Source organism: Bicyclus anynana, chromosome 2, assembly GCF_947172395.1.
Source record: "Bicyclus anynana chromosome 2, ilBicAnyn1.1, whole genome shotgun sequence".
NCBI classification, from domain to species: domain Eukaryota; kingdom Metazoa; phylum Arthropoda; class Insecta; order Lepidoptera; family Nymphalidae; genus Bicyclus; species Bicyclus anynana.
The window spans coordinates 11,529,723-11,553,594 of record NC_069084.1 but is presented as its reverse complement, the minus strand read 5'-3'; the positions used below and the strand labels follow the sequence as shown (position 1 = coordinate 11,553,594).

Sequence of the window (23,872 nt, the reverse complement as noted above, 5' to 3'; positions counted from 1 at the left end):
TAAATATCTGTTTAAATTAATTAATTAATCGAAATGGTTTTTAAAAATATTTATTTTAAAGCTATTCCGTCTACAAAAGCTGAACTGTGAAAATTTAAAAACAATATATTAGCTTTGAATTTCCCGCGTTGGCAAATTGTTTCAATGGGGGCATTCCACAGATGGCGGTAATTTTGGTGCCACTTTTTTTGTATGAGGTTGGTATTCTTCTCCTGAGTAAATATGTTCCTTGCTCACAAGTCACACCCAAAGATTACAATGTATTATTGGTCACATCCTTCTGTCAAAGTTATTGATCAGCGATCCTAATACAAAGTTACAAACTGTATATTTTTTTATAGAATCGATGTTTCATTCAAAGAGTAAATTAATATGTTTCATTGTTAAAAATTGAAATCGTTTTCGTTAGGTAAAGAGCTCTCTAAAAATGCAGGTTTGTGTAGTTGACTTGCTTGTAAACGGTCAACAACTTTTAGTTTACTAAAAGACGAAGTTGCTTATATTTTTATGTACTTACATAGATTCAATCAATTTATTTTATAAACAATAACCAAATAGAGACGATTCTTCAGCCGGAATAGCAAATTATCGATCAAGTAGAGTTTATAGGTTTGGCCTCAGGGTTTGGCTAATGACAGTATAGAGAGTAATATCGACCGGCAAATTTAAAACAAAATGGAGGTAATATATTTTTAAATATAAAAATAAGGTTGCGGATTGTAAAATGTTTTTAGTACCAAGAAAAGAGGGTGTTACCACATGAGCGAGAGATACACAGCTTCAAGAGGATCAGGTTTCAGATGTGGGAGAGATTGCCCAAGATAAATGGAATGTAAGTCTGTCTGTTTGTTTGTCGTTATCTTTCATTGCCTTAACGCTTAACCGATTTGGATGAAATTTGGTATAGAGAAATTGGACCTTGGAGCAAATCATAGGATACTTTTTATCCCAGAAAATTACAAGGTTCAAAGCAAAAATTTTTTTATTCGGTTTTAGATGACGATTTCAAAATAAAATGCAAATAACTCCGTAAAGTCAGTAGCATGCACCCCATATGAAATGTTTGTTTTTTTTTTTCGTGAGGAAATATGGAAACTCTCACACTATAGAGAGGCGCCATTGAAATACTACAATGTTTTAACTTCTAAGCTATTAGAGCTATTTAATTAATTACAGTTTTTTATCTATCCCACAGCAAGTCTTTAATTTATAGGGATCAAAAGTATCCTACATGTAGACCAATGATATAAGCTACAACCATACAAAATTAAATTTAAATCGGTCCAGACATATCAGAGAATAGCCTGTACAAACAGACAAACAGAGAAACCAAAAATTAACAAAAATCTAAATTATTAGTTCACTTCTTTTTGTACAGAAATTTGACTTCTACAGATTTTTTTATAAGTATATATAGATTTTGATATGTCCTGATTATTTTCAGATTTAGAATGTCTCCGGAGAAAATAGGCACGTTTCTAAAACAAAACAATATTGATGAAGTAAAAAAAAAAACTTTGTAGTTTACTACCCTAAAAATTATATTATTTTAATCTTACTTGTGTTTTATTCTAATGGCCACAACTGGCGCACAATGAGAGCCAAAAGTAAGGTGAATCTGGCCAGAAATGGCAAAAAGCCACTTTTTATTTTATTGCTTTTCTAAAAAATTATCTATTTGATGTTACTAAAAAAAATATTTTAAGCTTGAAATTGAGAAAAAATTAAAATACTTACTTGAATAATTTTTCAGCACATGGCTCAACACTGAAGATACGAGTTTTTTGTATTTTTACAAAAATCAATGTAACTTGAAAACTTTGGCTAGCATATATTGCAGTAATTTACTATTGCCTTGTATAGTATGCGGTAATATTTATGGGACATCCTGAATATTTTTAATATTTTGTTACAAAAATATGGTATTTAACTGTAAAGACTATAAATTAACAACGCTTCAAAGTAGAAAAAAAAAACAAATTTAAATATAACAAGTGGTAAGCATGATTATAATAATTCTTTTATTTCAATCTAATATAAAAATTAATAAAAATATCTTTAATTATAAGAAGACATTCATAATTAAAATCATAGATTCATTACCTATAAATTAATACAAAAATGTAAAATATTATCAAGATATAAAAGATTAACATGCTTTAAATAATTAAATACAAAAACATACTTTGTAAAGTAATAGTTATTAATGTCACATTTAAAACCTACGAGTATCTTCACAAAAAGTAAAAATTGCTTAATTACTACAACAGTACTGTAGGTATAACCATTACTATAATAAATGCTGATTCAATAGCACATACTCATAATATAGTAATATATTATAAGTAGTCAATTCACACTAGCAGTAACTACTAAAAATGGTCACATTTACTAAATTTTCATGTTTCATTTATATGTTTTTGTTTTATGTTCAATACAGATTTAGAAGAAACAAACACAGTCAAAAAAGCACAAGTTTAAGTAGATTATAGAGATAAATAGATAGATATAATCTAGTGAATAAAATTTAAATACTTTTACAACACTATCTCAGTATTTCTTAATAATAATAAATTTAGTTTCATGATTTTAATTTTTTTATCTAATGAATAGAAAAACTCTTTAAAAAAATATCTAGCCTATAGATTTACATTTATCGTCAGCATAATTCAAAAAATCACGTTTTGTTGCAATAGCACATTCTAATAGCATAATGCAATCTGCCTCAGCTCTATGGCATTCTTTTACTTTTTTATTTAGCAATTGTTCATAAACAGTGCATAATTTATAGTTAACTTTTGGAGCACTCTCCATATTGGTATTGGTAGTCTTTGGAGTATGATTTTCAGTTTTTTTTGCAACTTTATTTGGAGTACTCATTAATCGTTCACACAATTCATCAATCTCTTGAATTTCCTCTACACTTAGATCTTGCCATTCTTCACCATTGGAGACTCTATCACTCTCATCTAAAGAGCTTATAGAATTATGTACTGCATTAGTATAGTTATATTTTGGATCCTTCAGTATGTTTCTAAAAGCGTTTAAAGTGTCTAAACACATTAAATCATTAGGTAGATATTCATTTGCAGTCAAGTATTCTGATTGTAATATTTTAAAATCAAACCTATCTCCATTGTGGGCTACAAGGCATACTGGCTTGGGCTTATCCAGAAACGCATTTATACACTTTATATTGTCTTTAAAAATAGGTTGATTTTTTAAAAACTGGTTCGTCAACCCTGTCAACTTGGCAGCCGTTGTCTGTATATTTTTCTTTGGATTACATAGAAGCGACAATTTGTTTACTGCAGGTAATTTCCCGCTGTCCGTCTGTTCTATGTCGCTGCGAGAAACCGATATCAGCGTTATTTCAGTAACTTTTGCAGTCTTTGCTGGTATTCCTGTCGTTTCTAAATCGAAAAACACAAACGTTTGTATGATAGTCATCGTGTTTGAGTTATGTAAGGCGTGGCTGGCTACAAGTTACACGTTTTTTTTTATAATAAAACTAAGTAAGTACATAATACTTAAAAGGATGGAACACTGTACAGAATAAAAACTATATTATTTGTTCAATGAATCAATAAAGCAAGCATTAACTTAATTTAATGCCATTGTTAATTTTAAAATTTTATTTTGTATACAATACAATCAGAAACATCTCCAGACACGAACGTCAAATGAAATAAGAATGCTAACAGTGACAGCTTTTGATTTGACAATCGCACGTGGACTTCAATGTCAAATAAATTGACAAATGTTGATACTTGACATATTGTGTAGTTTTTTTAACCGACTTCAAAAAGGAGGAGGTTCTAAATTCGGTCGGTATTTTTTTTTTTTTTTATGTATGTACACCTATTACTCAAAGACGCCTGGACCGATTTCAAAAATTCTTTTTTTGTTTGAAACGGTATAGTCCCCATTTGGTCCCATTGCCATCATGATCTGATGATGGAATCCTGGAGAAATTGAGGGGAACTTTCGAAAAGTATATAGGTGTCTAGTGTGTTCATAAACTTTTCCATTTAATACTTTTAAGCACTACAATTTCATGAAAGTTTAAAATCAATCTGATGATGGAGCCATAAAACAGACGATGGAACTCCTCGGCGATTTACAGCAGTTACCTTGTGTTTGGGCTTGATTAATTTGTATTGATGAGAACTTTCCACATAGATAGGTTGTGACTGTCATTTAGGGTTTTGGTGATTAAGACCAAGGACAATTAAGGGAACTCCTTAACAGTTTACAGTAACTACCTTGTGTTTGGCCTTAATTAATTCGTATTGCTGAGAACTTTCTACCTAGATGAGTTGTGTCTGTTATTAGGGGTCTGATGATGAAGACCAAGGTCAATTAAGGGAACCCCTTAACGGTTTACGGTAGCTACCATGTGCTTGGGCTTGATTAATTTGTATTGCTGAGAATTTTGTACCAAGATGGGTTGTGACTGTCATTAGGGGTCTGATGTATTCGTTTGAGATGAAAATTTACACTAAAAATGCCTACTAAAAATACCGGTGATGTATTAATTCAAGCCATGTGAGAATATCTTATAGATTTAGATTTTGCAGATAGTGTTGTTTCATGTGGTCTTGTCAGAAATGGCTTAAATTAATACATCACCGGCTTAGCACCGCCTTCATACTGATCAGCAGGTAGAACATATTATGATGTTATTTTTCGCTTTTTAGTTTAGTGGGTACGTTTTTAGATTTTGAAGTCGGTTGTATTTTTTTATTAAAATTTTTCCACATCGCTTGAATAGAGCCCTTTTCATGTAAGTTGTCCCCCAGACGCGGCGCTAATTGTCATTTGGTAATGGTGGTCATTTATTATACGGGCGCTGCCAATTTTAGTTCAGGTTTTAGCCGCGGGACTTCTTTCATGAAAAGGACCACACACTACAGAGCAACATCCAATTATCATAACCAACGAGTCGTATAATATGGGGAATCTTTACCTTACTAATTTTAATAAACACTTTCTTTAATCTTTACTAATTTGTAGTAATCTGTGGAGTAAAGTAATTGGTGGAGTTGTGGGCTGTTATGTGTCTAACTTCATTTGTCGTCTGTGGTGTCAAATGTCAACTGTGGTCTGTTGGAGTTGGTTAGTCTGTGTGTGGCAAAAACCAAGAAAATAAAAATAATATCCAAAAAAATCAAATAAACATTTGGTGGGGTCATTAATATATATTTTAATAGTTAATTATTACACATAGCATTATTTTGAATTTTTTTCGGGCCTGTGATTGTAAATGTGTAATAATTATCAATTTATCAGTATTACTAAATAAATCGAACCGGCAACGAGAGGACACCTTTATTTAGCCATCCCCAGATTTTGATATAGATTCTAAAACCCATAGGGCCTGTACTCGGCGTTTTTTCCTCTCAAAAAGTTTGCTATAATCTGATAATATGTCTGAAGCTGAAATTACCACAAACACTGGTGATTCACCAAACGACCTCGTTGAGAACGGGCTCAATAAGTTAGTAGTGAAATGCAAATACTGTGGATCTAAAATATTGGACAAAAAGTTGGGAAAATACATCTTGCAAGAGGTAAATGAAATTATAAACTTGGCTAACAAAACCTCACCACTTTCTCTAAAGTATAATCTGACTCTAACATTTTCATTTAATATTTATTCTAAGATATTTAGATGGTATTTAAAGCACTCAATTTGATACAAATATTCAATTTCCTGGATTTTTCATTCCATATGAGACAAGTCCCTCAAGACATGGAATGATGAATCATGGGTGTAAGGTATGGAATTCATTAACACTACACCCTTGATCTCAAGTCTTAGCTTATTCAGGCAATTAAACAATAGGATTGTACAAAAGTATTTGGACTTTCTAATTTAATATTGTGTGTTTCTTATAATATATTAATATTCTTAGTGAGCAATTTCAATTAGTTGGGAAGTGGTAGTGAGTAAAAATAGAAACTGAAAGTCTGATATTTAATATTATCAGCATTTTAACATCACTATTTGGCCGGACCGCCTTATAAAATAGGGAATAGAGTCTAAAATTAGAGAGAGAGAGAGAGAGAGAAAGAGATTACAGACTATAAAATATCCTTTTTCTTCGAAGTACCATAGACAAGTAATAATTTATTTTTAATTTCAGAAAGAGCTACCACTGATGCAGCAGGACACTAGAAAGGAAGGAGAAATACAGAATGAAAAAGTCAACCAATTCTATCATGTGGAAAACATGTTCACTTTTGACAATATAGGTTTTACACACACAGTAGACTGTTACAAATATCTCAGCTGTGCGGATTGTGATGCAGGGCCTGTTGGATATTATGATATGAACAGCAAACATAGTTATGTTGCATTGTCTAGGATAGAACATGCTTAGAATTAAGAAGCTGCTTCACAGAATAACTGATATCAGCTATATATCATTATTGGCCATCAATCTCCTATTAAAAAGTGGATGCACAATCAGCGACCAAAAAATATCCCCGACTCAATTAGTGCCAAACACAACTTCTTGACACTCAATTCAAGTGATTGCATTTGCAAATTCAACTATAAACTCGATCCTTAAGGTCGAATTTGCTCTGAATTTAGGATTTTATTGAATATTGGACTATATTTTATATAGATATAATTTTCTTTTCCAATAATTCTAATACTGTCAAAGCAACATTGGCCAGTTTTAAGTGAAATTTTCTACATGATTGTGCATCCTTTTATTATTAGAGGTCAATGTTGTTGGCAAATTTTTGTTTTATCTTTTATACGTTTATGTTTAATTATAACTTGGCATTTGATTGCTATATGTCCTGATGTGCTGTTTTCTTTGTAAAAAGCAATTAAGGTGGTTGCATTTTCAAGGGAATCTCAACTCTTAGTCATGTTACATCACTTGACATTATAATGTTGAAAACTTGTTAATTACCCACAGCTAAGGCCTACCCTAGACCAGACCAAGTCAATTTAGGAATTGTAATCTCTTAAATTAGATACCAATACATAACTGGGCCTGATAACTAGAAATGGTTTAAAAAAGTCAAAAGATCAAAAGTTTGCATGCCTGTCGTGATTTTTGTACACAAGTGTGTGTGTGTGTGTGCCTATTCTTTCTCATAGTCTAAAATCTGTATTAGAAACGACCTTCACCCATCAGTTTAATGGATGAAAATGTTTTATATCACCTAACTATTCACAATATATTTTTAAACATCCTTATTTTGATATGAAACATTTCATCCATTAAGCAGATGGGTGAAGGTCATTTCTAATCTGCTACTATCATAGTCCAGATAGCTGACTGACTTATCAGGCACAGGACTAATAGCTTTAATGCTCTCTGAGCCACAAACCTCAGTTCTTAGGAGACTATCTATAGCACAACTAGCTAACCACCAGAACACTGAAATAGAAACATTTATGTACTAGAGACAGTCAGAATGGTATATTATATTGATTTAAAAGAGTGACCATAGTTCATATTAATAGAGTAAGTGATCGTTTATATTGTTCCAATCAGAATTTGTGGGCTTAGTAATATGTTGTTCTTAACTGAAAATCACAGCCTTATAATATTTTTTCTGTTATCATATTTTTTTTCTCTTAATCACTGTTTAAAATTAAGTTGTATTGCATTGTATGACCAAGATGTGATCCAGCAGTATGTACTTGATTTTAAGATTTTGCACTGTGGTAGTACAGGTACTACAAATTATTTAATTAAAACTCAATGTCTCTGTGTTAAGGGGTATCTAATGAAATAATATATTATTTCTTAAATTACCTTACAGTAAAGGTATATACATAATAATGACATTCCAACATTATTTTAATCTGAAAAACTACAGTAAGTAAGTTGTCATTTTATAAAAGAAAATGCTTACATGGTCATGAGCAGTATTTTCGGAATTGTCTATAGCTTTTTAAAACTTTTTAGTTGTAAAGTCAGTAGTAATAATAATTAAATGAACAATGTTGTATTTGTATGTATGCTATATTTTAAAAACATTCTAAAAGAATGTATTTTTATTTTTGAAAATAAATATTTTTTTCTGTATTTCTTGATTTTTGAATTTTATGATTTATAGAATAACCTAGTATATTTATTGCTATTGGTAAGTACCTACTGATATTTGACTGTTTAATATTAAGTTTCCGTGGTGTAGCGGTTATCACATCTGCCTAACACGCAGAAGGCCCCCGGTTCGATCCCGGGCGGAAACATAATTTTTTTTTTGTTTTGGTTAAGGACCTATCTTTTATAATATTGGAGTAGTTTTTTCTATTCCTATGACCTTAATCTGTATTACTTATTTAATTAAAAATTTTCAGAACGATACTCATAGCGCCATCTATTTTAGGCGGTAGTTAGTATTAGATTTAGTACATTGGTTTTCTGTTAGATGGCGTTGTACTAGATCTGTTTGGCAAAGTAACTTCTTTTCATTTTGTTTAATTAAATTAAATATTGGTTAGTTTAATTAGAGAGATTACACCTAAGATGATATAAAAGAAAGTCGTTCTGGTATTTCAAAATACGTAAGTTCTGTGTTTTCTCAACTAGGACTTGAACGGCTGAACCGATTTTAAAGGGACTTTCACTGCAAGTAAGAGGAGGTAGGTAGGTAATTGAGCAGAAATATATTTACGTACGTATAAACAGAACGTTTGTCGGTTCGGCTAGTACATACATAAAAAAAAAGGTCAAGTAATTTTTGTAATAACATCTTCAAAGACGAACAGTCGTGCCTTAACCCTTTATACCTTTACTAAATATAACATTTTTACTAAATTCCTTGTAAAAGTTCAATGGGTAGGTACCTATGCCTCTCCGTCGTCAATAATTTTCTTCGAGAAATTCAAAGTAGCTACCAACTATCGGTAACTTCAATCGAAATTGTTTATTGATTCATCTCCGAAGAGCAATCATAGCATTTCTCCGTCGTGAGGTCAGTCTGCGTGACCAATTTGTATGGAAATGTTATGGCATTTCTTTATAGAGAGCTAACTATAGATAAGTATGTTACGAGTAGTTTGAACTTTTACTATTCTTTTAACTTTTCGCACATTTTAAATTCCACCACAAATAATGCATTTCATTTTAACTTCCTATTAGCTAACTGTTGTAGGTAAGTGCCTATCTAGTACAATAAAATACTGTATGTATAATAGTGTATGTCTGTGATTTCAAAATAACTATGTTTTATCAAGTGTTTATATATAGTTATTTTCACTATACCAATACATAATCAAGCTTTATTTGTATTTTTATGTGGGCTGTTTTCTGGAGCGGCTGAACCGATTTTGAAGAGACTTTCACAGGTTGATTGAGTGCACGAGGGAGTAACACCACCAACTTCTCAAGGCTAAGAATTTAACTAAAAATTCCTGAGAAGAAAGTAAAAAAGATTCGAACCCAGGACCTCGTAACTCACAACAATATAGACTATAACTGGACCGACAAAGCAATTTACAGTTTGCAGATTACATAATATACTGAACATAATTTAAATTTCGTTTATTCTTTTGTCTGCACAATTTATGCAGTCTTTTACAAGTACCTACGAAAATCCGGTCAAGTTCGAGCAAACGGTTATGTGAATTGGTTCAGTAGTGTTAAGTGAGGAAGACGAATATTGTATTATTATATAATAGTTATTCATGATAATAATATTTTGCATGTGGGCTACTTATTTTAATGCAAAAAAAAAGCATGTAGCGAGAACTGTGGGATTAACAATGGACTGGTTTTAATTTCATAAAAGTGTATTTGATTATCTAAAAATTCTAAAACTCTAAAGCTTTTTTATTAAGGAAGCCTAGTTGGTCCACTGCTTAGAGCACAGAATCAAAATGCTTATCCAAGAGCTAGCAATAAAAACAATATCGTAAATTAATATAATACTTAATCAATAATCAAATACCAATAAAAAATACTCTATCTTATTTCTTTAGTTTTTGTGTGCAGTTTTTAAAATATTTAAAAACATACGACGCTTCGTGACATACTGACTCGACAATGTATTCGTTTTTGAATTTTGTATTTGGATTTTGTTTTTAATTATGTAATTGGAATGGCTACGACACCGTCATCTCTATCTGCCTATTATTCTTTAATCTGTGATTTCAACTAACATACGTCAAAATTAGTGAATCAGCCTGCTGGTCCTGGGGTGTGATTCCGCTAGTTTATACTCGTTGTGATGGAAACGAGCGATGTCACTTCGCTGTAACTTTAAAGAATGTAGGCCCCCTAGCCAAGTAGCATGTCGATTATCTTTCTACGATCGCTAACGCTACGAAGACTAGAAAGATGTATGGGAGTGACATTTGCTACCGACACGTCACGTCACGTGATCAAGATCTGTCATTTCCATACATTTTTCTACTTTTCAAAGCGTTAACGATTGTAGAAAGAAAATCGACATGCCACTTGGCTAGGGGGGCAGGGGTTGTAGTGGGTAAAATAGGCTGTACTCGTAACATATCGACAAATGCATGGCATCTTCGAATGTTTACATAATTACTCTGCTTTAAGGGCCTATAATAAAACATCAAACGAAAGTAAAAACTGTTTTTATTATACTTCGGTTAATTTCATTAGCATTTGTTTACGCATTTCTAAATAACAAAAGATGCAAATTAAATCGCGTTGTGAATAATTTATGGCCACAAATTGTTAATTACGGACTATTAGATTAGGTAGTAAATTCGTAGATTGTTCGTCTCCAGGTACCTACCTACTTTCAGTTAATTTTGCTTTAATTTTGTATTCGAATAAGTAGGTGTAGTAAGTAGTCCATTGTAGTTTATAAGACTACGTAACGTGGACCACAGACGACAAGTAACTATACAGCACTGTCTTAATGCCTAGTTCGGACTACTTTAGTATTTTAGTCGAGTATGAACGATTTTTGGGCTGTAAATCCAAAAATTGTTCGTACTCGACTAAAATACTAAAGTAGTCCGAACTAGGCATAAGCGCGCAAAAGTCACCAGTGAAAAAAAACGTGTCGTGTCGTGTCGTGCGACACATCAGAAGCCATCACGACATGTCTCACCACATAAGTGTAAACATTGGCAAACACAATGTATGATACATATTCTGTTCTGATGCGTCATGACTCATGACACTACACGTCAGACAAATATAATTCCGCCTTTATAGTTAATAAACTTTTTTCGATATTTTCACTGCCCATATACATCCCTATGCTCTTCGAACTATGTGGCCTGCCCATTAAAACTTCAGCTTCGCGACTCGCTGAGCTACGTCAGTGACTTTGGTTCGTCTGCAGATCTCCTCATTTCTGATTCGATCACGCAGAGAATCTTCAAGCATAGCTCGCTCCATCGCCCGCTGAGTGACTTTGAGCCTTAGAAGGCTCAAATGGACGTTGGGGTCCCAAGGTGCTGGAATGGCGACCACGCACCGGAAAGCACACTAAGTGAACCGAGGATATCAAGCAGGTTGCAGCGAGCCGCTGGAATCTGGATGCCGGCGGCTCGAGACCGTTGTGCTTGGAGGTCCATGTAAGATGCCTATGTCTATGTGATACCTATCTAAATTACGTCGTAAAAAACGCCTTAAAATAGCAAACAACCGGAGAAGTACCGAAAAACCATAGGTAAATAAATACATATTAAAACAAACACACTTGCTTCGATTTAAAAAAAAAGAAAGACTGCGATTTCCTCAGACGATATAGATTAGACTGCACTGAGACTAACCTAGTATTAGTACTTAGTGCACTTACTTACCTCTTGCGAAATAGGCTATTAGGTAGACGGTCAACAATGAGCTAAATAATCTTAGGTCACTCGTAATGTTAGTACATCAATCTCGAAGACCTAAATCGACATGTCAACGCGATTTCAAAATAAATGTAATATTAATATTGATTTTCTTTGAAGTTCCTTTAAAATAACCGATGAAGCCTACAATTTCATTAGGGTACTCCAAGCCCGTATTTTTTTTTGTTGTCGTTGGTTTTGCACTTCGGTGGGCCAGACTGGTGGTGGTTAGCCTATGTGGTTTTGGATCACGAGGTCCTGAGGTCAATTTTTGGGTCGGGCAATGATGTAAATAATTTGTTTTTTTTTTAATTTCCAGAGCTTAACTTTCCTGAAAATATTTCTTCGGTAAAAGAGTCTCGAAAAGAAAAGCTCAGTAATGTATCATTATCTGGTAATGCCCACCAACCTGCACTGGAGCAGCGTGGTGGGTCTAAGCTCCATATCCCCTTTCATCTAAGAAGGGAGGTCTGGCTCTAGTGGGCCGTTAAAAGAGTTTGTTAATAATGACAATACAGTCATCATTATTGTCCATGATATACCTAAGTCTGAATTTTACTGCAGATTTTAAATGGGACTATATTGGCCATAATTAAAAAGATTATGGCAAATATTCTTTAAAAACACATTAGCTCGTAGTTTAGTCAAAAGACTCACAAAAAAAGTCTTCATTGAGTCTTTGGTTTACTAACTACTCCATTTTCTGGAAACTGCCGAATGATAAAAAAGTTCCCAAACATTCATGTCTCTTGTTAAATAAAAAACAATATGTTTTTAAATAAGATCTATCACTATAGTTCATTTAATTTATCGGTTCTTAGGATAAAATATCAATTTTATGAAAAATAGTGACCACCGTGTCAGGGTTATAAGTTGATGTAACATTATGACCTTAGGCCAAAGTTGGTATAATTGTGAGGAAAAGTGGTTTATCTGATAATTATTATAATAAAATGTAATGAGTTAATTATTATTAAGCGCAATTGAATGAATTAAAAGGAAAAGTATTGTTGAAACTATTAAGATCACAATCGGCATACGTAAATAAAAAGATTTGCATGTATCATAATTTTGTTAGCCGTACAGTCGGATGTATCTAGCGTCGTAATGAATCTTTTTGTTTTGTAATATGACGATTACAAAACATAAATTTTCACTTGTGTTACTCGTATTCTAGCTACTAGTTACGAATTTAGATATTTTTCTTAGGTGCCCAATATTGCAGCTTTATCAAAATTATATTTTATTGAAGTATCTAACCATATCTACATATTTGGAAAGTCAGATTTTGTTTACCCTACTAATGGTTAAATTAGATTATGTTTCTAGTGATGAGAGTAGACTTCTGGTTCTTATTTAGTTTTATTCTTGTACTTACTCCGTCTTACTCTATTAGTTTATGTACTTAGTTCCTAGAATAAAAATGATTAATACTAATCTTTTTAATTGTATATTAATGTACCTATCATTAATATGAATTATGATTATGCAACCTTGAAAATTTTGAAATTTTCTAGTAAGTACGCATACTAGAAAATTTTAAAATTTTCGAATGTAAGTAGTTAAATTAGTTAAAAAACCGAATAAAGATCCAGTGATTATCTTCGAAAATACCACAGAGTTAACCTCTTTATAATATTAATGCCTATAGATATGTACTTTTTAACGCGATTATACTTAATGCATGTGCTAATAGTTAATATAAACCACAACAAAACATTACATTTGTCAAAGGAATACATTTTAGAATCATATGTTTGACGATTCTTTAGCAGAATTTGAGGGTCATAGGTCAATGAAACGACAGAAATAACACCTAGTATACTTAGGCTTACTTTAGTTTTATTTAATGATATACCTAAACCACCTAATCTGTCATTAATTTGTACCCAATTAGGTAAAAGTAGTAAAGAAGTAGCTTTAATATCCTGTAAAAATATTATTAAGTACCTAACTTTTATAGTGACGTAACTTGAATAAAATTTTGTGCTACCTATTATTGCCTTGATAGCCCAGTGGATATAACCTCTGCCTCTGATTCCGAAGGGTGTGGGTTCTAATCCGGTCCGGGGCATGCACCTCCAACTTTTCAGTTGTGTGCATTTTAATAAATTAAATATCACGTGTCTCAAATGGTGAAGGAAAACATCGAGAGGAAACCTACATATCAGAGAATTTTCTTAATGATCTGCGTGTGTGAAGTCTGCCAATCCGCATTGGGCCAGCGTGGTGGACTATTGGCCTAACCCCTCTCATTCTGAGAGGATACTCGAGCTCAGCAGTGAGCCGAATATGGGATGATAACGACGAGCTATTATTATTTTTTAAAACGCTCACTGATATGCTTGACTACGTTCATATATGTGTCTTCTATGCTTTATGCAAAATGTTAGCACGCCTGTATATGTAAGTAATGATAACAGTTCAAAGGCGTAACTAGACTAACTCGTTTACAAGCAATAGGTACCTGGCTATTTGGACACGCAAATCTAATGTTAGCCTTTGTTTAAAAGACCTTACAAGTTTGTTAGGTACTGAAGTTAAAGATCATTTTCTAATAAAAATTTCAATAAGAAATAGGACGTAATGGATAGATGGCTTTTGTTGAAAAAGCTTTTATGTCCTCAATGCATATCGCTTAGCCCCCTAGTTCTTGCTAGATCACCACCCGATATAGCAAGTATTAGTTACTTGTCTAGACGTTCAAAGAAAGAATCCTGAACATCGTGAGGTATTCAAGGCCTTTTTCTCGCTATAGTGAGATGAAAAAAATTGTATTGCGCACAATGTTGTTAAATACTGTTATAGATGTCGTCGTCGTCATCAACCCATATTCGGCTCACTGCTGAGCTCGAGTCTCCTCTCAGAATGAGAGGGGTAAGGCCAATAGTCCACCACGCTGGCCCAATGTGGATTGGCAGACTTCACACACGCAGAGAATTAGGATAATTCTCTGGTATGCAGGTTTCCTCACGATGTTTTCCTTCACCGATTGAGACACGTGATATTTAGTAATAGATGTATTACTATGTTATGTTATTGAAAATGAGGCGCTCAAAAGAGGAAATTTCCTCATCTCAATGTTAGTTGTGGTCAACAACGAACGTCATTTAAAAAAGAAATAATCGTCTACAATGTCGAGTTATGTGTTCAGGAAGTGTAAAACTATACAAAATTTTGCATGTTATGTGCTTTCAGTTTTGTAGCCTATTATTCGGATCACTTTTTGCGGTGATTTTGTAGGGACGTAACCGATCTATAGTATAAAATTATCATTGATTGCGCACGTCTCGCTTCGCTCGTGGTTCAACCTTAGAATCCTTCGCTTGCTCGCGCGTTCGCCGTAAAAATCAATTTTGCTACCTAGCATAACAAATAACTAATTCCAAACAAGCGAGATGAAAAATAATTTGGGATCGCCCCACGAGCCGCGACCTATACAAAAAATCATTTGAATACAAAGGTCCAAGAAAGTGACAATGTATGAATATATGAATTTTTTTAAGTCTAGTGAAAGTGAAGGTATTTAAGTAGAAATAACAATTATGTAATTATGGCGGATGATCTGCGTAGTCAGACAACTTGTTTGTTTGTAGCTAATTGATTATTATTATTATTGTTCAACCAAGTTCATGGGAGATTGTTTTTGAGACCAGAATCAGTATCAGAAAATTATATTATAAAAAATATCTATCGCATTCTCTTATTTGCGCATGTAAGCATGTGAAAATCTCGCTTTTATTAGTGAAAATATTATTGATAAACAGAATATGTTAATTATGTTTTACGAATAAATCGTTGGAAGTTTGAAAATTCGCGGTGTTAAATCCCAGTGCCTTGAAGATTTTGTACTGAAAGAAAGAAAGGTTCAATATTGTAAAGCCCGACCCAAGAATCGATCCTAAGACCTCGTGATCAGGAGCCAGATAAGCAAAGGCAGAATAAGCAAATGAACCTACGAATTAAAGTTGCTTATCTATCAAACTGATGTCAAATGTGCTTTAAAATAATCTCTATACCGACTCGTAAATCTATGTGAAGCCTTTCTTGATGAGTACTGTATACTAACAAAGAAATTAGGAATGAAGGTAGAAAACGCATGTCATTTCATAACTTATTTATTTTAAATTATGTATGGTTTGTTTATAAAATGTTATATAAAATATATTAACCATATCTAATTGTTCAAAGCTTATTAATCAAATTTATTTTCATTAATTTATGAACAATTTAATTATAATTATTATAAGGTGTGAAATGGCTAGTGATGTATTATACCCTTATTTTTAATTTGTTTGTTGGTAAACAGTACTCATTAAGAAAGACTGTATTATAGGTGCCATTTTTATGCCAGAGTTATGCCAATAGCGAAGAAAGTTTAATAAAAGTCAATAATGTGTATTGAAGCTTGGAGTTTTATCTACCTACTTTATATTGTCTATGTCAAACTATAATGACATAACCTTAGAATTACAAAGATTACAGGACACATTGCGTGTGTGCTAACAACAATAACTAATTTAGCACCTCCGCCCATAGCTACCTGCCAACTTTCAGTTTTTGGTTTGTTGTTATTGTGGACCGAGAACCTATAATGCCCAGATCTACCTCATTTTAGTAAGGCTGGAAATTTGTCAGCTTTGGTTCTACTATAGGTAAATCATCATCATCAGTAACAACCTACATTCGGCGGAGTGATGAGCACGAGTCTCCTCTCAGTATGAGAGGCGGTATGGTTAATCCACCACGCTGGTCCAATGTGGATTCGCAGACTTCACATATGTCGAGAATTAAAAAAAATCTTAGGAATACAGGTTTCCTCACGATGTTTTTCCTTCAACGTTTGAGACACATGATATTTGATTTCTTAATATGCACATAACTGAAAAGTCCACATATACAACCTTTCAGTTATGTGCGTTTTAAGGACCCTGAACCGGATTCAAACCTACGCCCTTTGAATCGAAGGCAGAGTTCCACTGAGCTAACACAGCTCTCAGTATAGGTAAGTACGGTAGCCAATTATGGAGTTTGGACCGTGATAGTTTTAGAAGGAACAGGTTTTAAGGGTCATATAAAAATTCAATTAATATCCATTTCATTAATAACCAGATACTCAACAATTGTCGAAGTGTAAAACGTATGTAATGATATCTCCTCCGGGATGATGTGGAATCATTTATCTAATCGTCAGGGCCTAAGCATCGTGGCAACCCTTCGCTAGAGACTTTTAAAGTTTTCATTAAAAAAATCTTTAACTATGACTTACGAAGTTTCCGCTAAGTGACTGTCGATTGGGTATAAGATTTCCCATATCATGCCGAAAAAAATATACCTACAGATAACTCTTCACACCTGGACGGGTGAGGGTTTCCTTGAAATCTTCTAAAACCAGTCCGAAGACTGTTTTGGAAGGTAGTATGGGGTTCGCCCCATAATTTGGACAAACTTTTAGCCTTTTTAAAATAAGTGTGTCTGGCCTTCGCAAGCTTTCGGACTATTGTAAATTCCGGAAATTGTGCGGTTGTGCGGAAAACTGTTATGTGTTGTAGTTAGGTACCACTATTCAATGTTTAAACACACAATCGCATACAAGATAAGCTTGTTAGAATTTGTACAATCATATTAGCTTCAATTAGCGTACCTAATCTTTTTAAAAGAATTGTGCGTGCGACTACTATCGCCATTTTATATCTTTGCCCACCTTGAATTTTTGGGTTTGGTTCACACATCAATATATAGATGAGTAAATAAAATTGAAATGTCTGTAATGTGATATCAAGATAGCTCTGTTTTCTCAAGTGCTTTTAGTTATTTACCTGATACCAAAACACAAAAAATATTTCTTTTTCAAATTCTTGTTCTATCTGACATTCTGTTTGTCTGGGATAGTCTATGTAAAGGCTAGACCAACAACATATACTTTTAATCCCGGAAAATTGCATGGTTCCCGCGGGATATAATGACATTGTTTAATAAGGATTATTTATTGATTAAGGAACCTTAATAATCATCATCATTAACAGACGATGGACGTCCACTGCTGGACAAAGGCCTCTTGCATGGACTTCCAAACAAAACGATCTAGAACCGCCAGCATCCAGCGGCTCCCTGTAACCCGCTTGATGACGTCGGTTCACCTAGTCGGTCGACCAACACTGCGTTTTTCGGTGTGGGGTCGCCATTCCAGCACATTGGGACCCTAACGTCCATCGACTCTTCGAACTATGTGCCCTCCTCATTGCCACTTCAGCTTCGCGACTCGCCTATGTCAGTGACTTTGATTCTTCTCCGGATCTTCCCATTTCTGATTCAATCACGCAGAGAAACTCCAAGCATGGCTCGCTCCATCGCCCGCCGAGTGACTTTGAGTATTTTTAAGGGCCACAGTTAGCGACCAGGAACCTTAATGAAAGGCAATTTCGAGAAGCTTAGTACTAAACTAGAATGATAAATATTTTTGAACATAAAAGTCTGCTTCATGTGTGCGTTAGCTAATATAGTCCATTGTGTTAATTGTGTGAGTTATAATAAAAGTCGTTGTTAAATAATAATTAAAAAGAGTATAAACGAAATTAATGTTCATAACTATGAATACCATAACAAGTAAAATTTACTTAATTACGATTTAATAGTATAATAACTGAAATCTTTAGGATTGTTTATTAAGAATTTGAAAGTTATTGTTGGAACGCTAAAACGATTGTGATGTTTGGTGAATTACGAAAACTTATATGATTATCTTGTGTTTAATAATAATAGGCTGACCTGGATTTTTTGCATACAAATTTTTCCATTTAACGGAGAAATATCTACGTACAAAAGATAAAAAATTGCATAATAATTATATTAATTTGGATTTATGTTCGCCATAGACATCACTTAAACATCATAAAAGCAACCATTAGAACGTACCTCCTTACTTTACGTTGATGTTTAACTGAGCGTCTATGCTGTAACAAAGTATGCTGTTTGCTGTAACAAAGGTATCAATTAACTTATTAAGTCGTACAAATGACTTCTCTGCATAGACCATGATAAGACAATGTTGTTATCAACCCATATTCGGCCCACTGCTGAGCTTTAGTCTCCTCTCAGAATGAGAGGGGTTAGGCCAATAGTCCACCATGCTGGCCCAATGCGGCTTGGCAGACTTCACACACGCAGAGAATTAAGAAAATTCTCTGGTATATGCAAGTTTTCCCAGGATTTCCTTCACCGTTTGAGACATCTGGTAATTAATTTCTTAAATTGCACACAACTGAAAAGTTGGAGGTGCATGCTCCGGACCGGATTCGAACCCACACCCTCCGGAATCAGCGATGTCATATTCACCTATTTCCGTGGGTCCAAACATAGTAGTCGATAGGTGACGATGTAGTCAAAAGGAACGCATGTAGCTATTGGCACGCTGAATAGCTTGGCGATCTTTGCCGGTAGGCCGATAACAAGCTAGCAGGGGCGGTGGTTCCTTAATACCTGATTACCGATTTAAAAGGTAACCCGTTAGGTTACCTTTTAAAATCCACGAGATTTACGGACGTAAATGATTTAACGTACTCAGCCAAAAACACATTCAGACTAAACAACCACATGCACGGATTACCTACAAAAAAAAATCAGTCTTCGCTACTGCAAGCTAGTTACTAATAATATAGATTGGAACTGATTTGTACAAAGAAAAAGTTTCCTGAACTGGATCAAGAGCTATCTGAGTTTCCCTGTAGAGCCCGCAGCCCAATATGCACTTTATGTGCGGCAAACGATTTTTTAATGGAAAAGTGCCACATTTCCTTCTGAAGTCGTATATTTCTAAATGATTTTCCCTCCTGATACCAAAAAGTTGGCATACAAGGACCCCATACTCCATAGCCAAACAATAAACATACTAATGACCTGGGCCTGTAGCCACGTGGCACGTCGATTCTACGAGTATTTCTACAAACGCTAACGCTTCGAAAATTATAAAAATGTATGGGAATGACAGATCAGATCGATAACTTGATCACGTGACCTGTCGATAGCAAATGTCATTCCCATACATATTTTAATTTTCGAAGCGCTTGCGATCGTAGAAAGAGAATCGACTTGCCACTTGGCTACAGGCACTGGTCAAAGAGAAGGGAAAAATTATCTCATTTAATTTCATAATATTATAATAATTAGGTAACCGATTGCCATTAATTAACCATTGGTTTTATTACACTTGGTTCTATAATCCTATCTATTTCACATATTACGTCTTTGCTGTGAACCCAGAGTTTTAAAAACAAAGCTTTACAGCCTTGACTCTGTTTCAATGCGGCAAATTAATTTTCCAAAATTGATAATTAAACGGCGTTGTTACAAACGATATGTTGGCTCGTTCTTTCACATGGTCGTTACGCGCTTTGAGAGCTTCCAATGTTTCGATGTTAGGGATCCGTTTACATTTTAACTTTTAAGTGATTGAATTTTTTTACACACTCGAAATTATAGATAAGTATACGGATTTGTGTGTTTGTAAACGTTTCCTTTAATGGATTAATAAAAAAATTAAAATTTTTCTCTTTTCGAGTTTTTTAAGAAACTGTAATGTAATTATTGAAAAAAAATTACAAACATACCTGTGATCCATATAATATTTGAAAGTTCCCCTCAATTTTTCCAGGATTCCATCATCAGATCTTGACATGATGGCAAAGGCATGATGGCAAAGGCATGATGGCAAAGGCATGATGGCAAATTTGAAATCGGTTCTGGCGTCTTTGAGTAATCGGTTTACATATATAAAAAATACCGATCAAATTGAGAACCTTCCTTTTTGAAGTCGGTTAAAAAGAAAACTGGTAATACAATTCAGTGTGTGTCTACACAAATCTCAAATAACATTAAATCTTTGAATAATAATGTCCTTTTTCACGGAAATTTAGCTGGAGTCAGCCTTTATCTTCTTAGAAGTTATTGATGTCCGCGACTTGGTCCACGAGAAAAGCAGTGTAAACTTTCATCCCTTTTTAAACACAATATATTTTGCATTTTAATGCCAGTCGATGTACCAATTTTTGTGAATATAACAAGAAAAAAACAAAATAACCTCAATTTAACCCGCTAGGGATGAAATTTTCATAATTAGGTATTGAAACACTTCACGTATTAACATAATGGCTATAAACCATTTTGTATAATATATAACTTAAAAAATGACCGTTTTGTATTTTTAGACGGTGGTGATGAGGTGGTGGTCAGGTCATTATAAAGGTCTATATGTTTGTAGATATATAAGATCCTTTATTAACCTATGAGATAACCTTTATTTCTGTTGTATAATATGGGATTGAGTCAAATACCCCTCAGACAGTCTGACATTCTGTGAGTAGAAGAAGAGCAAGAATTAGATAGATAGATAGAAGATATACTTATTCATACAAACATATAAATGACTAGTGAATATGACAACAGGCGGTGGTCGAACCCCGTAGGCCTCAAAATGAAAAACAAAATTCAATTTACAAGCACTTTTGACCAATCAAAGTAGAGTATTTGTAAAGACTCTAACGGGTTCGGAAGGCACGAGTTTTATTGTACGGAACCAGTTGCATTATTAATGAATATCAAGATGAGCCTCACAGATAATGTTATTAACAAATTGTCTTTTGTTGCCCGTATTGTAAATGGTCTGACAGGTTGCGAAATAGCGACGTCTCAATAGGCAACCCCGCTCATTGTCTCATTTACGAAATAAGACGCAATGGTCTATTTGATGTAATTAGAGAAATAGATGTTTGTGCGAAAATACAAGAACTTGGCTACATCGGGCTTATTCACATCTACAGGGTGATTCGGTCTTTAGTGCGGATATTTTTTTTCGTGGTTCTGTATCATTAATAGAATATAAATCTACAAACAGTTCAATACATTTAATGTAATTTTTTTTTTAATTTATGTCTCTAAAATAACAAAATAATGTACATATTATTACTAAACAAGATATATTCAGCTTAAAAGTGATCTGGTGACGTCCTTTAGGTATCAAACGAAAATAAAATAAATGCACAATAGGGTGACCCTAAAATTCTGTTCAAAAGTAAATAACTTTAGCTAACGATAATTTTGCTATTTTTGAGTTAAAAAAAAAAGAAAAAATACGTGATCATTAAATTTTGTTTATGTACAAAATTTAAAAATATCCGCACTAAAAAAATTTTCTTCCTGTATATCTATACTTATAATAAATCTGTACAGAGGTCATTTCTGTACATTAAAGATATTTCCAAAATAACTATCAGGGGGTTATTAGTGGTCGATACTGATGCCATAAATGCAATCAGTAAAATTTTTGTCTGTATGTTCGTTATAGAAACAAAAACTACTCAACGGATTTTAACGAAACTTGGCACAATTATTCTGCATACTCCTGGGCATGGACGTAGCCAGGTTTCTCTCTAGGGGTCAGCTATACTTAAATTATTTTTTTTATTTTTATTATTATTGATTTAGCGTTCCGGTACGATGCTGTGTAGAAACCGAAAGGGGTGTGGATTTTCATCATCCTCCTAACAAGTTAGTCCGCTTCCATCTTAGACTGCATTATCACTTACCATCAGGTGAGATTGTAGGCAAGGGCTAACTTGTAAAGAATAAAAAAAAAAATAATAAGTATTAATTACAAATTGATACTGTCCGACCGAAACTAGTTTTGTGGTCGAAACCAAAACCCAATTTCAGTTTTAGCCTCAGTTTCGTCCAAAACAGAAACATCTACATAAGGTCACTTTTTCGTATCGAAGAAACAAAGTTAGTTAAATCTTTGAATATCTTAAAATTTAGTATGAAACACCATAGAGCGACCGCTTATCTAGAGGGGGGCAGCTGCCCCTCCTGCCTCGCTACGCCCATGCTCCTGGGCAGGTTATAGTATAATTTTCATCACGCAACGACCAATAGGAGCAGAGCAGTGAAGGGAAATGTTGGGAAAACGGGAGAAGTTACTCCATTTTTACAGCGATACTACTGTAAGGGCTGGATTAAAGGGCGGATGAATATGTATAATGTATTTAATATGTATCTATACTTAATATTATAAAGCTGAAGAGTTTGTTTGTTTGTTTGTTTGTTTGATTGATCGCGCTAATCTCAGGAACTACTGGTCCGATTTGAAAAATTCTTTCAGTGTTAGATAGCCCATTTATTGAGGAAGGATATAGGCTAAAATATTTTATCCCCGTATTCCTACGGGAACGGGAACCACGCGGGTGAAACCGCGCGGCGTCAGCTAGTAATGTATATTCTTCATGCGACGGATTTAAGAGCTTGTGTTAAGGGCCTTGTTCTTGAAAATGACATCGGTCACTACAACACTACAAGTATGCAAACTATACCCAGGCCATACAGATATCAAATACATTGGAAAAGATATAATAAGAACTCTAGTTTATGAAAATGAAGGTTAAATTATTGTAGGGATTTTGGGGATTGTCATAATATTTTCCAGTTATGGGAATCAAACTCACGACCTTGGATGCAGAAGTCAGGGTCAGTGCCCTCTGTGCCACTTGGTCATCAAATAATAGTTGCCATGATTCAATTCATAAAATTAAAGCTGTTATCTAGCGATTGCGTTAGTTGTTTATTGTAACTCAAATATATGCAATAATCTAATAAACAAACTCCTGTTATAAACTATCTAAGAATAAAGTCTATTTTTCATTTAAGAACCTCCAGCATTTTCCGTTTATGAAAGACTAGCAGACGCCCGCGACTTCGTCCGCGTGGAAATCGATGTAAACTTTCAACCCTATTTCACACCCTTCTATTTTTATCATCTTTATATTAATAAATAGTCCCCTTATCATTTTACAAAACTATAACTCAAAACATTAACGATATTAAAAAACTTCAATCCCTTATACAAAATCCTACCCCTGAAGGGTTACAGGGGTAGGATTTTGTATATATGTATGTAACATTATTTTTAGTATTTTTCTGGTAGTTTACCTCTGGTCTGGTAGTAATATAACCAATTTTTCAAATGTATGTATAATAATGAAGGGCTTTCCATTCAAACTTCAATCTGTTTCAACTCCTTGTGGTTTA

The 23,872-nt window shown here is 33.8% G+C and overlaps 2 protein-coding genes and 2 non-coding genes across 4 annotated transcripts; 3 read left to right on the top strand and 1 right to left on the bottom strand.

The window, feature by feature from the left end:
• The first annotated feature begins 242 nt into the window (after positions 1-242).
• LOC112043251 (uncharacterized) lies at positions 243-1,558 on the top strand. The gene is made up of 3 exons (XR_008251458.1): positions 243-433; positions 735-832; positions 1,445-1,558. It is a non-coding gene; the product is annotated as an uncharacterized LOC112043251 (transcript).
• Positions 1,559-1,988: 430 nt separating this feature from the next.
• LOC112043250 (three prime repair exonuclease 2-like) lies at positions 1,989-3,699 on the bottom strand. Its single transcript, XM_024078571.2, has one exon. It carries the CDS (start codon positions 3,448-3,450, stop codon positions 2,635-2,637), a length of 816 nt encoding a protein of 271 aa, XP_023934339.1. The 5' UTR covers positions 3,451-3,699; the 3' UTR covers positions 1,989-2,634.
• An 876-nt stretch (positions 3,700-4,575) lies between these two features.
• On the top strand, positions 4,576-8,060 carry LOC128197997 (guanine nucleotide exchange factor MSS4 homolog). Its single transcript, XM_024078573.2, has 2 exons — positions 4,576-5,573; positions 6,150-8,060. The coding sequence occupies exons 1-2, from the start codon at positions 5,430-5,432 to the stop codon at positions 6,384-6,386; spliced, it is 381 nt and encodes a 126-aa protein (XP_023934341.1). The 5' UTR covers positions 4,576-5,429; the 3' UTR covers positions 6,387-8,060.
• Positions 8,061-8,154: 94 nt separating this feature from the next.
• On the top strand, positions 8,155-8,227 carry Trnav-aac (transfer RNA valine (anticodon AAC)). Its single transcript has one exon. It is a non-coding gene; the product is annotated as a tRNA-Val (tRNA).
• Positions 8,228-23,872: the final 15,645 nt, after the last annotated feature.

What these genes read in the sequence shown, in the direction of transcription:
- LOC128197997 (XM_024078573.2), top strand. Translation starts at nt 5,430, where the DNA reads ATGTCTGAAGCTGAAATTACCACAAACACTGGTGATTCACCAAACGAC. An exon ending in GAAAATACATCTTGCAAGAG is followed by an intron (nt 5,574 to 6,149) that starts GTAAATGAAATT and finishes TTTTAATTTCAG; the next exon opens with AAAGAGCTACCACTGATGCA.
- LOC112043250 (XM_024078571.2), bottom strand. Translation starts at nt 3,450, where the DNA reads ATGACTATCATACAAACGTTTGTGTTTTTCGATTTAGAAACGACAGGA.